Genomic DNA, 14,752 nt, shown 5'->3' on the forward strand with positions numbered 1-14,752 from the left:
GAGCAGTGACATTTTTTTTTAAAGTTATGATCACACAGGAGCGAGCCTTTGGCTTCGTAGCGGTCCCATCTGACTCAGAAGCTGCAGGTATTGAACCCCACTCCAGACAATCCGAGACAGTGGAGTACTCCAGCTCTGAATTCTGGGTTGACATCCAGTGAGATACTCGAGTCCAGTGGGCATGGGTGACATCCCTCATCGTATGGGTTCTGGAGCCCATAGAACTCTCCTGTCATGTAGGACTAACCACCTTATTGTCCGGCATAAAGATGGTTATGGCCAAGGAAGGAGCATTCATGTCACAACCTGTTAGATTGTTAATAAGCTGCAAATCTTTCCACTCGTTCACATTGTTCGCTAAGGAAAGAATGCGAAGATGCAAAAGCAACCACTGACCATATTTTGGTCCAGTTATGAATTTAAAAAAACTACTCCTCATTGATATCACAGACTATATTCAGTAGAATAGGAGCGAATAGTCTTGTCAAGTCGAAAGGTATAATAAAATTGCAGTTATTTGTTAGAAGTATTCTGCTCTTACATAACTTGTAAGTGCGACTAGTGTAAGAACTGGTCCAAATAAATACAATTTAGTCCTTTCATTATTATATAAACCTTGATCAAATCACCTATGCTTTTCTAAAGTATGCAGAACCAGCTCTTTGAGCCTATCTGGGCAACTGATGTGCTTTAGACTGAGAATTAAACTTATGGCTTTTCTCTGCACCCTTTCCAAAGCCTTAAATGTCCCCATGTGGAGAGTCCAAAACTGGACATAGTATTCTAATTCAGGCCTAACCAAGGTCTGGTACAAGAACAATATGGAAGACAGACAAAAGGTAGGCAGATGGAGAGACACGCTTGTAATTATACAGTGCCTTTCACAACATCATGATGTCCCAAAAATAGCCAATGCAGTACTTTGAAGTGTAGTCACTGTTGTAATGTAGGTGGAGATGCTATTCACAATCCTTGGGAGTTGAAGTGGGTTAATTTATTTTTTCTTGTTCTTGGGTTGTGGGCATCACTAGTAAGGCCAACATTTACTGCCCATCCCTAAACGCCCTTGAGCAGGTGGTGGTGGTGAGCTGCCTACATGAAGTGCTACAGTCAATCTGGTGCGGGTACGCCAACGGTGCTGGTAGGGAGGGAGTTCCAGGATTTTGACCTAGTGACAGTAAAGGAACGGTGATATAGGGAACTTGCAGGTGCTGGTGTCCCATGTCAATGTTAGCAGTCAATGGCAACTGACAGTGGGGTTTGGTGGGGTGGGGGGGGGGAGGAACGGTGGGGCGGTGGGCAGGTTTGCAAATGGTTTCTATGTGGGATAGATTGGACGGCTAGTTTTTTCAGCCAGCACAGACACGATGGGCTGAATGGCCTCCTTCTGTGTCGTAACTTTTCTAAGTGTTATAGTCATACAAATTTAGTCGAATTCTACTCCAATTATAAATCAATGAATCATTGCACCATTCTTTCTTTTTTTCTTTTGGGCCTCCTTAACTCGAGAGACAATGGATATGCGCCTGGAGGTGGTCAGTGGTTTGTGAAGCAGCGCCTGGAGTGGCTATAAAGGCCAATTCTGGACTGACAGGCTCTTCCACAGGTGCTGCAGAGAAATTTGTTTGTCGGGGCTGTTGCACAGTTGGCTCTCCCCTTGCGCCTCTGTCTTTTTTCCTGCCAACTACTAAGTCTCTTCGACTTGCACCATACAACTGTGTAATTGGGGTTCTGTATGCACTAACTGTATCTGTAAATACCAAGTTCTGATAAAATACAGCAAACTGTTTAAGTCAGCAGTAATCCTTTTTATGGTCAGTCAATACAAATGTTACAACACTCTACCTTGCTATGGTTACTGAATTGTATTGCCGGAAAAGTATCTGCAGATGTACAGACACTAGTCTACTACATACATTTTCAAAAAGGAAGCCAAAGACTGATTACAGGAAAACAGCTAAGATTTTAAGTAACCGAAGTTAGACATGAACACAGGAAATATGGACAATTCACATCCATGGTCCTTTTTGGAATACTGCAATTGATTTCCTCCTATAAAGGTCAGCAATAATGTGCTAAAGATTTAGGTTATTTAAATGACAGGATATTGTTCACAGATAGGCGCCAACGTAAGCGTCACTAAATTACAATGACTCAAACATGAAAAGGGAAAAAAGTTGATGTTCTACTGGCACTACACAAGAACAGTAGTTTAGAAGGGAGCCATCTTGTGGAGGTCCTGAAAGCTTCTGGTACAAAACAGGAAATTGCCATTGAAAAGTGCGATCATGAATGCCAAATTACCCAAATTTCTAATCATTCTCCTTTGAATGTCTGTGAAATAACAGATCTTCTGATTACAATTACAGACATCTTCCAGTTTATTGTTAATTAATTACTGCTAATCAAGAGACTGTGGCTTTGACATTGCACAGCGGTTCCACTGGTCCTGTCAGCAGAAGTTCCAGAAAAATTGAGAGCTGGTTGCATTAGGTTTCCAAGAGTGTCCGCAAAGCCATGGAAGCCGTGGAACTTCCGCACATCCGTTACAAGGCAAATGATGGCGAGGGGCACGGATTCCCTAAGACAGGAAAGGGAATGTGTGATCGGCATGGTAGTGGTGGCTAGGATACAGAGTAGGTGGGCTCCATAATGGCAGATGAAGGGCTCCCTTGGTGGGGTGCAGGCTGGCAACCCCTGAAGAATTATAATTTACAAAAATGCTGTAGGTCAACAAGATAGGACCATTAAGGCGAGTACTGAAAATTGCTTGCATCCGTTTGACACATGCAAATGAGGTGCCCTCCTGCTGACCACCTTCAAACATCAATACAGCCACGCTGGAGGGCAGTTGAGTACATTTTTTGTGTAACTGTAGGCATCACAATGCGAGAAATTTATGGGCCACACATATGTGTGCAATATTATGTCCTTCAGTGCACTCAATTTCATTTCTTTCATTCAACAATTTGAACACTAAACACAGAATCATTACAGTGCAGAAGGAGGCCATTCGGCTCATTGTGTCCGCACTGGCTCTTTGAAAGAGCAATTCCCTCAGTTCCGTACCCCTGCCTTCTTCCTTTTCATAAAACTGTCTAATTTCCTTTTGAATGCTTCAATTGAACCTGCCTCCACCATGTTCTCAGGCAGCGCATTCCATACCTAAACCACTCACTGCGTGAAAAAGTTTTTCACGTCACTTTTGCTTCTCTTACCAAATACTTTAAATCTGTGCCCTGTTGTTCTCCAACCTTTCATGAGTGGGAATAATTTCTCTCGATCTACTCTTTCCAGACCCCTCATGATTTTGAATAACGATCAAACCACCTCTTAGCCTTCTCTTCTCCAAGGAAAACCAGTCCTAACTTCTCCAATCTATCTTCATAACTGAAGTTCCTCATCCCTGGAACCATTCTTGTGAACCTTTTCTGTACTCTTGTCCAATGCCCTCACATCTTTCCTAAAGTGTGGCGCCCAGAACTGGACACAATACTCCAGCTGAGGCCGAACTAGTATCCTTTACAAGTTCAACAGAACTTCCTTGCTCTTGTACTCTATGCCCCTATTAATAAAGCCCAGGATACTGTATGCTTTATTAACCACACTCTCAACCTGTCCTGCCACCTTCAATGACATACACATATATATCTACGTCCCTCTGCTCCTGCACCCCCTTTAGAATTGTACCTTTATTTTATATTGTTTCTCCATGTTCTTCCTACATCACAATCTGGGCATAACCTTTTTTTTTTTAAAACTTACAAACACACTGGGAGCCGGGGTGGTGGAGGTTGAAGGGGTAGTTTAGAGATACAGCACTGAAACAGGCCCTTCGGCCCACCGAGTCTGTGCCGACCATCAACCACCCATTTATACTAATCCTACACTAATTCCATATTCCTATCACATCCCCACCTGTCCCTATATATTTCCCTACCACCTACCTATACTAGGGGCAATTTATAATGGCCAATTAACCTATCAACCTGCAAGTCTTTGGTGAGGTGGGGCGAGCATCTGGTGGCATGCAGGTACTGTGGAGTTTTAACTCTACAGAGAAAGACTTTTGGTCCTGGCAGGTTCCCCACTTGGAAGTCAGCCCAACTGGTAGACTTGGGAGCAGTCCAGATGAGAGTGCAGGACCAGATAGGTCCGATTCAGGAGAGAGGGACCTTCCCTAATGGGGGTGGGTCCAATCCCTAACCCAGGTTGGGGGGGGGGGGGGGGGTCTGATCATCGGAGGACTTGGAAGGCCAGAAGGGAGCACCCCTGCTCCTCCTGACCCACAAAGAGTCCTGTGAAGCACAGAACACCAACTTCCTGGGAGCAGGTTGGCTGCCTGTCGCTTGTCCCACCTCAGTAAATCCCAGATGTTAGCGGGGTGGAGCCGGCAGCATGACACAATTGGAACTTTTGTTCATTTAAGACAACCCAATCACCTGTGGTAAAATTTCTGCCCTAGATCTCATAGGTTCAATAAACATGAAGTTATCTACACCAAATTTAATTATTTTCCCAAAAGATTAAGTTATGCCTTAGAAAAACAAACATGTCTATGTTTACTCCACTATACGTGTCCTTTGATTAAATTGAATTTGTGGTTAGGTGCACTGTAGCTACACGAAGACCAATAAGAATACACAGTTTGAAATAAATAACATCTTGTGAAACATCCATACTTGCAGGAATAGGAATGAGAACTATCAAAAGCGTTAAAGCATAGAGCAGCAATCAAGTAGAGATGTGAATATTAATGTTATTCTTCTCAAACAGAAAAATGCACACAATTGTTGTAACATGTATGTCATTTTTAGTAGCTGAGTTAAAAACTGTAAAGAGTCCCTTTTTTTATGAATACGCTGCAGAAATGAAATTGTCGGCTCTATTTTACTCTGGTGGTGGGGGTGCCAGTGACGGGCCAAAAAGTCGGAAGCGATCCCACCTCAGCCATTTGTCAGACCCCCAGTCACATTCAAGGGCAGGCAGACAATTAACTGCCCGCTGTCAGGGCTGCAGTCCTCTTTAAGGATGGCCGCCGCTCCAAGAGCTGGTGGCTGACAGCTTCTCAGGCCCAGCAGCGCCACCAGGAGTGGTGGCGACTGCTGGGCCTGTAGATGGCGATGGTGGATGCTAACCACCACACAAGCTAAGTGGGGTCGGGGCCAATTTGATGGGCAGGCAGGCCCCAGTGATCAGTGGGGTGGGCGGGGAAGTTGTACAGTGACCTAGTAGAAGGGCCCCCCCATCCTGAGCCCACTAGGAGGCTGCCAGCCACATCTCCACGCGGTGATAGACCACACCAACCTTGGAAAATTGCCAGCAGAAACGGAAAGCAGCCCTTAAGTGGCTCAATTGGCCTCCCAAGAGGCTTCCCATCTGCCATTGGGCCTGCCATGGACAAAATGGCATGGGGGCATGGCATGATCAGGCACACTACCCAATGCCACCCCTCACCATTTTACCTGCCCCCACCTCCCAGCCCATCGCCACAGACCCCTTAAAATTCCACCCCGTGTGTTAGAAAGTGAAAAGACCTTAAAACAGGGAAATAATAGGAGATTGTATTTTTATTTTTCTAGGTTAGCTGTTGGCCGCTTGGCTAGTGCTAGCACTAACGCCATGATGTCAGCAGATCAAAGGTTCAAGCCTCACTCCAGGACTTGAGCACATAATTGAAGCAGACACTGCAGTGGTGTTCTGAGAGAGTGCATTGTTGGGGGGTGGGAAAAAAAAGTTGGGACTGTTTCCAGGTCCCAAACCCTTCCCTAGCAGGAATAGTCACTTTTTGGGATTTTGACTGGGGCACCCCCTGAACAGGTTCATTGTCCAATTAAGGCCAGTGGGTGGGCTCTTGAAGTTGGAGGGCCAATCATAGACCTTCCAGCTTGAGGGGATCAGCAGCATGCAATAGATGGTAAGTAACTGACAGGGAAGCACTATCAACTCTTTTTAAAAAAAAATTAAACAAAAAACAAATACAGCAGCTAGGCCAATGTGGTGAGGGTTGGGTGGGGTAGAATGCCTCTACAGGGCAGACTTTGGCTGCACCTGCGCCCAAGTGGGCAGGGAGGGCCTCTAGACCTGCCTGGCTCCCCGTGGCCTGCTGGTAGGTGTCCCCCTCCAGGTGGGTACCCCTGCCAGCCCCAAACTCGCCTTGGGAAAAATGGTTGACAATGGGAATGTGGTGAGGAAGCCGGCATGCTGGCCAGCATTTTTGGGCCCTGTCGGCTTTAAGATCCTGAAAATGTGAATAATCTTTTATGAAAGCAAATCCTTTATTTGCTATTTACCATGTCTGAATATCTCTGTTGACAAGCATCTCACTGAGAACTTATTGCCATGTGGCTAGTGGCATGTGGCTCCCGCACTGAGAGAGACGGTGGAAAACATCGGAGAGTACAACTGAAGGTCTGCAATTCAGAGCACTGTCAACATTTGCATGGCTTTGAGGCATAGATGTGCAATAAGCAGCTGGAAAGAACGCAACAGGTTCCATGCGAATCTATTGCATCAAATTGAAATCACTAACTTGGAAGTTCCATCTAGGCAGAGTACCAAAGAACAAACTGGATGCTTAGCAAACTACAACTTTGTTGGGTCAGCCATATCATTGGAACCCTGGATAATAAACTTCCAAAAATATTTCTGCTAACAAAAAAAATTGCACATTTTCCTGGGGTGGTCTGAAGCAACAGTAGAAAGACACCTAAAAAACCCTCCTCAAGTTACATATTAGCCCCACTGATGATGGGCAGAACAAAGCATTGATGGGTTGTATTAGCGTATCATCCTACCTTCTGGTACGTCTCATCTTGACAGATTGGGACCTGAATATTGAAGAATACATGGCATTTAGGAAGGACAGGAAGCTCGGAAAAGGTGGAGGGGTAGCTCTGTTTATTAATGATGGTATTAGCGCAACAGAGAGGGATGACCCAAGTTCAGGAAACCAGGCTTTTGTAAGCAGTTTGGGTAGAGATGAGGAATCATAAAGGCACGAAATCACTTGTGGGTGTGGTATACAGACCGCCTAACATTAACCACACTGTAAAATGGGGTATAAAGAAAGAAATAATGGCAGCTTGTCAGAAAGGTGCAGCGATAATTATGGGGGATTTTAACTTACATATAGACTGGAAAAATCAGATGGGCAGAGGTAGCCTAGCTGAGGAGTACATAGAATGTTTTCGGGATAATTTCATGGAACAGCACATTTTGGAGCCAGAGAGCAGGCTATACTAGACCTCATATTGTGCAACGAGATAGGATTAATTAATGACCTCATAGTTAAGGCGCCCCTCGGTAGCAGCGATCATAATATAACATTCAGTTTGAGGGAGAAAAGAGTGGGTCCAAGACTAGTATTTTAAACTTAAATAAGGGTAATTATGAGGGCATGAAAGCAGAGCTAGCTAAAGTGAACTGGCAAATTAGGTTAAGGGATAGGTCAATAGAGATGCAGTGGCAGACATTTAAGAGGATATTTCAAAATACACAGAATAAATACATTTCAATGAGAAAGAAAAATTCCAAGGGTGGGACCCACCATCCATGGTCAACTAAAACAGTTAAAGATAGTATCAAACTTAAAGAAAAAGCATATAATTGTACAAAGATGGGAGCAGGTCAGAAGATTAGACAGAATATAAAAAACAGCAAAGAATGACTAAAAGATTGATAAGGAAGGTAAAATTAGAGTATGAGAGAAAGCTAGCTTGAAATAAAAAGACATAGTAAGAGTTTCTATAGATATTTTAAAAATAAAAGTTAACAAAGTGAGCATTGGTCCTATAGAAAGTGAGTCTGGGGAATTAATAATGGATAATGGCAGATGAATTGAACAGGTATTTTACATCGGTCTTCACTATTGCGGATACAAGTAACAACCCAGCATTAGCTTTAAGTCAGGAAATGGAAGGGAGGGAGGAACAAGAAAATTATCAGCACCAGGGAAGTGGTACTGAACAAATTGTTGGAGCTGCAGGCTGGCAATCCCTGGGTCCTGATGGACTTCATCCTAGGTGTTAAAAGAAGTGGCTAGTGAGATAGCAGATGTGTTAGTTTTAATTTTCCAAAAATCCATGGATTCGGGGAAGGTTCTGTTAGATTGGAAAATAGTGAATGTCACTCCTTTATTCAAAAAGGGAGGGAGACAGAAAGCAGGAAACTACAGGCCAGTTAGCTTGACATCTGTATTAGGGAAAATGTTAGAAGCTATTACTAAAGACATTATAGCAGGGCATTTAGAAAAATACAAGGTAATCAGGCAGAGTCAACATGGTTTTGTGAAAGGGAAAGCATGTTTAACCAATTTATTGGAGCTCTTTGAGGGAGTTACATGTGCTATGGATAAAGGGGGGATGTATTGTAACTAGATTTCCAGAAGAGATTTGATAAGGTGCAACATCAAAGGTTATTGCAGAAAATAAAAGCTCATGGTGCAGGGGATAACATATTGGCATGGATAGAAGATTGGCTAGCTAACAGGAAACAGAGATTAGGCATAAATGGGACATTTTCTGGTTGACATGATATCACGAGTGATGTGCCACAGGGATCTGTGCTGGGGCCTCAACTTTTTACAATTTCAATAAATGACTTAGATGAAGGGGCCGAAGGTATGGTTGCTACATTTGCTGATGACACAAGGATAGGTAGGAAAGTAACTTGCGAAGAGGACATAAGGGGGCTACAAAAGGCGGCACAGTAGCGCAGTGGTTAGCACCGCAGCCTCACAGCTCCAGCGACCCGGGTTCAATTCTGGGTACTGCCTGTGTGGAGTTTGCAAGTTCTCCCTGTGTCTGCGTGGGTTTCCTCCGGGTGCTCCGGTTTCCTCCCACATGCCAGACTTGCAGGCTGATAGGTAAATTGGCCATTATAAATTGCCCCCAGTATAGGTAGGTGGTAGGGAAATATAGGGACAGGTGGGGATGTGGTAGGAATATGGAATTAGTGTAGGATTAGTATAAATGGGTGATTGATGGTCGGCACAGACTCGGTGGGCCGAAGGGTCTGTTTCAGTGCTGTATCTCTAAAACTAAAAAAAAAACTAAAACACTAAAAGATAGGTTGTGAGTGGGCAAAGACCTGGTAAATGGAGTATAACGTGGGAAAATGTGAAATTGTTCACTTTGGCAGGAAGAGTAAAAAAGCATATTATCTAAATGGTGAGAGATTGCAGAGCTCTGAGATGGAGAGGGATCTGGGTGTCCTCGTGCATGAATCGCAAAAGGTTAGTATGCAGGTACAGCACACAATTAGGAAAGCTAATGGAATGTTATCATCTATCCTGAGGGGAATTGAATACAAAAGTAGGGAGGTTATGCTTCAGCTATATAGGGCATTGGTGAGACCACATCTGGAGTACTGTGTACAGTACTGGTCTCCTTATTTAAGAAAGGATGTAAATGCATTGGAGGCAGTACAGAGAAGATTTACAAGACTGATACCTGGAATGGGTGGGTTGTCTTACGGGGAAAGACTGGACAGGCTAGGCTTGTATCTGCTGGAATTTAGGCGACTTGATTGAAACATATAACATCCTGAGGGGGCTTGACAGGGTGGATGTGGAAAGGATGTTTCTCCTTGTGGGAAAATCTAGAACTGGGGTCACTTTTTAAAAATAAGGGATCGCCCATTTAAGACAGAGATGAGGAAAAATTCTCTCAGTGGGGAGTGAGTCTTTGGAATTCTCTTCCTCAAAAGGCAGAAGCAGAATCTTTGAATATTTTTAAGGCAGGGGTAGAAAGATTCTTGATAAGCAAGGGGGTGAAAGGTTATCAGGGGTAGGTGGAAATGTGGAGTAATCAGTTCAGCCATGAGCTTATTGAATGGTACAGCAGGCTTGTGGGGCCGAGTGGCCTACTCCTGCTCCTAATTCATATGTTTGTATGTAAATGAATGCCTGTAGTTCAACAGAAAACAAGAAACTGAAAAGTGTCTACAGCAACTGATCAAATTCAACCAGCCTATCCTACTGTGTGACAAATGCAGGAAGATGTGTATCGTTTTCATTTATTTTCAGGATGTGAGTGACACTAACAAAGACTGAATTTTGTTGTCCATCTCTAATTGCCCTGAGCAGGTAAATCATCTCCTTGAACCTTGCGGTCCTTGTGATGTTGTTTCCAAGATAATGTATAGGTAGATTGTGTCTGGGTTACTGACCCAGTGACAATGAAGAAATTGCAATATTTGTTCAAATCAGGATCTTGTGCAAATTGAAATGGTATCTGGAGATGACAATGCACCCATGACATTTCTGCTCGTCCTTCTTGGTGGTAGAAATTGCAGGGGAATAAGGTGTTGTTGAAAAATGCTTGAGAGAGCTCCTATAGTTCATCCTGTAAATAGTACATATTTCAGCCACAGTATGCAGATAATAGAGGGTGGATATTCAAGCCAGTAGCAAAGGTGCTAATCAAATGAACTGCTCTGTCCTGGAAGGTGTTAAGCTTCTCGATTGTTGTTGCAGCTGGTGGCGAGTATTCCATCACAGTCTTAATTTCAACATTGTAGTTGTTGGAGAGGCTTTCAGGTGTCAGATGGTGAAGAACAAGTCACAGAGCACCCAGTCTTTGCCCTCCTCTTGTAGCTACAGTTTTGATACAGCTAGTCAGGCAAAGCTTTGATCAACAGTGATTCCCATTTGACACAGGGACTCAGTAATAGAGGTGCCATTGAAAAATCATGGAGATCATCAGGCTGTCACTTATTCGAGGTGGCACAATATTAGCTATAGTCCTTCAGCCTAACCTGGATGTTATTCAGGTCCTGCTGTAGGCTGGAATCTATCACCTTATTATCAGAGCAGTTACGAACAGAGCTAAACACTCTAGAATTGTGACCAAACTGCCAAACTCCTGACATTATGATGGCGGGAAGGTTATTGATGAAGCAGCTAAAGATCACAAGGATATTTCACAGCAATACTCTAAGCTGTGACCACCAAATCAGGTATGATTCCAACCACAGCAATTATTTTTTTCACCCTTTCATTCCCTTGACCTTAATCTTGGGGATACAACATTAGAGGTGCCACATTTGGAAATGTCACATTTGATGGTAAAAAATGGTTTAAACAGCAGTAGTAACTCGACTTTCTGGTGCTTTCACATTGTGTTGCAGTGGGGTGTTAAGCCCTACAATTCCCAACATACTCCAAAGTGCACTTGCTGGACTGCTTCTCACCGGGTCTCTCAGTACCTGGCAATAGCACATTCAGCGAACTTACTTTGGAGTTGCTGCTGGCTGTGCAAGATAGTGGGAGCCAGTGGCCCTTGTACGCCAGTAAACTCAATATAAAAAGCAGTTTTACTGGAAGAACTGAACTGGAGTATTCATCAGCATTTGTACAGTGACCACTCATGTTAGGCACATTTCCAGGTACATGTGTAAATACAATACCTGCTTCACTCAAAACAATAGAAAAGCGAACTTCTAAATATTTAAATAAAAGAAGCAACAATGTATTTACAGAATGTGTTTTGTGAGGAAGGTATAAAGTACCATAAAGAGAATAGTTACATATATAAATAAAACTTACTTCGCGAGCATGTGACCTTGAAGTATGCTCAGGTAACCAAGGACCATCAGAACTCTTCATTGTACAATCAACAGTCATTGTCCGAGATTGATTTTTCAACATTTCCCCATAATCTGCAACATCAAAATTAGTCTTCCATACCATAACCTGAAAAATGTATTAAACAAGGTCGAATATAAATGTTGATTACCATGTATTTCTAAATTGAGGATGTCACTTTACATATTATTTATTTTAGAAAACACAGATGCACAAGTTCAAAAATGAACCAGCTCCCTTAAACACTAACAGATTTGCTTTTTTAGTGAAACAAAGATTTAAAACTGAACTGAATAAATGCAGCATCTTTCACAACATCAGGACACCCAACATGCTTTATAGCCAATGATTTACTTTTGAAGTGTGGTTACTTTTGTAAGGAAAAGTGGCAGTCAATAGGCGCAGAGCAAGGTCCCACAAACAGTAATATGAGTAACTAAATAAATTGTTTTAGTAGTTTCCTCCATGCCAAAGTCTTTGACTGTGTTGTCACCTCCCAAATCCATGCCCATCTTTCCTGGAGCTCCATGTATGAATCCCTTCTATCAGGTTTCCACTCCTGCCACAGTACTGAAATGGCTCTTAGCAAAGTCACAAATGACATCCTATGTGACTGTGACAAATGTAAACTATCCCGTCTTGTCCTTCTCTACCTGTCTGTGGCCCTTGACATGGTTGACCACACCATCTTCCTCTAGTGCCTCTCCACTGTCACCCAGGTGGATGGGACTGCACTCACCTGGTTCCATTCTTACCGATCTAATTGTAGCCAGAGAATCACCTGCAATAGTTTCTCTTCCCACTCTTGCACTGTACCCCGTGTTCCCCAAGGATTTATCCTTAGCCCCCTCCCATTTCTCATCTATATGCTGCCCCCTCTGCTATATCAGCCAAAAACATGAAATGTTTTTTGAGCAGCAGCCCACCTCCATTACCCTTCAATGTAGCCTTACTCAATAATAACTCTTTCCTGAGTCAGAAGGACTTGGCACCTAATCTCACCTGTCCAGTGCAGTACTGAGGGAGTGTTGCACTGAGATGTTGTTTTTCAAATGAAATTGTGACAGAAACCACACCTGCCAAAATGAGACAAATTAATTTCGTCATATGGAACATTATTTTTGAACTGTTACTGGACTTGAAATAACTTGTTTAAAAACACCAAAACAGTGGCTGAAAACATGGCTGCACATTTGCATTCTAAAAGACAGTTGCATGAAGAAGACAATGAGAGTACCCCCTGATTCAATTAGCTAGATGGATTTTATCCATAGTGATGCACAAGACATTGAGAGTCATTAAACCAGCATCCTATCCCCCCAGTGTGTCTGGTGAACTTGAAAGAATCCACAAATCTCGCAGGTGAGGCTGCTCTAAACAAGGAGCTAGTCACATGACTAACCTGCTGGCCAACCTAGAGTTAATTAAATTGTGCTCACAGAACAGTTTTGGAAGAGACTGCAACTGAACTTCAACAAGAGAGCATCTCTCTCTCTCTCTCTGTCTCTCTCTCATGCAAAGTTCCAGGGACCCACGGAAGTAACTTAAGCCTCGTAACAGAAGTCTGAAAGTGTGCACTGGGCCCCAACGAGAACTGCAAGACTTAACTTCAATCAAAGACTTTACATCCGATCCAAAACCAGTAACTGAACTCCAGCTATTAGTTCAAACCTTTCCCCTTCTTTCTCCTCCTCTGTCTCTATTTGCGTGTGTGTTTATCACATATGCATGTTAGCGTGGTTGCGTCGCGTATTTTTAGTAGTTTTAACTGAATTAGAGTTTTAAGGTTAATAAACTTACACCTTTTTTGCTTAAATCTGAGATAACCTGTCTGTTTGATTTCTTTGCCATTACAATTAGAGAGCAGTGAGCAAGGATTCACTGATGGGATGCTAAAAACATGGTGTTTTAAAAATTAAACCCCGTTACGTCCAAACCCGGAAAAGGCTGAGAGGGGAGCCCTAGACCCCTGCCACACCTGGTTGGAACAAAATGTTAAACCAAGGCCCCCTCTACCCTCTCAGGGAGACAGAATAGATCTTGTGACATTATTTGAAGAGCAGGAGAGTTCTCCCGGTGCTCTTGCAAGTATTTTCCCTCGAACAACTCTAAGAATGTCTGGTCATTTAATTTATTGCCATTTATGAGACCTTGTGTACAAAATGACTGCCGCATTTACCTACAGTGCAACAGTGACTAAACTTCAAAAGTACTTTAGTGGCAATGAAGTGGTTTGGGATATAGTGAGGATATCTTGAGCACTATACAAATGTAAGTGCTCTTTTTCTTGGATTTTTCTCCTTTCCTGGGTATTTCAGTCTCCTGACTTCTTACTATCCCTTACCAACTGCCCTGGGTTGCTTCCCCCCCCTCCCCCACTAAATCCAGCCTTTAACCCTGCTCTATCTTCCACTTCTGACTGCTTTTAGCCTCCTGCATCACAGTCCTCCTCAGTGCTAGTCCAATTATTTACCTTCAAATCCCACATAATCTCGTCTTGCCTAGCCTCACCATAAGAGATTGATCAGTGACCAAATAAGTTTGCTAAAGTCTTACAAAAGCAAATGAGTCACAATCTTAAAACGTTAGAATTCCGCATTACACAACTCTTAAAATGCATAAGTTCACCATTCTTAATAAAGTTAATTTTTAAATATGAAAAAAGAATGTATAGTGTTCAAGTGCTATACAGAATATTCTTTAAGGATGAGATTTTTGGGTCTGTGTTAGCCTGCTTACTTGAATACTGCCGCTTGTTCATCTTGGCCAAATATGTGTAGTAAAGACAACTGAATAATTTCCTAGGAATGTTGGAATTATGGCTGAAAGACCATTATAAATAACTTACTTTATGAAACAAATTGATTCTGGACCAAAACCTAATCGGTAGTAGTAAGTCAAATATTCATTTCCAGAAAAAGCTAAATGTATTTTGATAGTACTGCTGTTCCAACCTTTCCTAAAGTCACTAACTTAGCATTGTTTTCATAATGACAAGTTTAAAAATTCCCCAGAGAGGGAAAAATGAGTTGAGGTGTTAGAGAAGGTTTTATGCATTTTAAAGAAAAAAGTCATTAGAATTATGTGACAATATTCAAGGTCAGTCTTGTCAATAGTTCAATGGATCTATATACAACATAGCTTCAACATGGACCAAAAACATCC

General features: G+C 42.7%; 1 protein-coding gene across 5 annotated transcripts in view; it reads right to left on the minus strand.

Annotated features, from left to right (window-relative positions):
* Nucleotides 1-14,752, minus strand: part of LOC137380151 (POC1 centriolar protein homolog A-like) — a 149,208-nt gene that overhangs the window by 54,808 nt on the left and 79,648 nt on the right. For all 5 annotated transcript variants that reach the window (XM_068051870.1, XM_068051868.1, XM_068051866.1 and 2 more), the window contains one exon: nucleotides 11,549-11,695. In XM_068051870.1, the coding sequence (XP_067907971.1) occupies nucleotides 11,549-11,695 (147 nt within the window). The remainder of the gene's footprint in view (nucleotides 1-11,548; nucleotides 11,696-14,752) is intronic.

This window comes from Heterodontus francisci, chromosome 19 (assembly GCF_036365525.1).
Source record: "Heterodontus francisci isolate sHetFra1 chromosome 19, sHetFra1.hap1, whole genome shotgun sequence".
Taxonomy (NCBI): Eukaryota; Metazoa; Chordata; class Chondrichthyes; order Heterodontiformes; family Heterodontidae; genus Heterodontus; species Heterodontus francisci.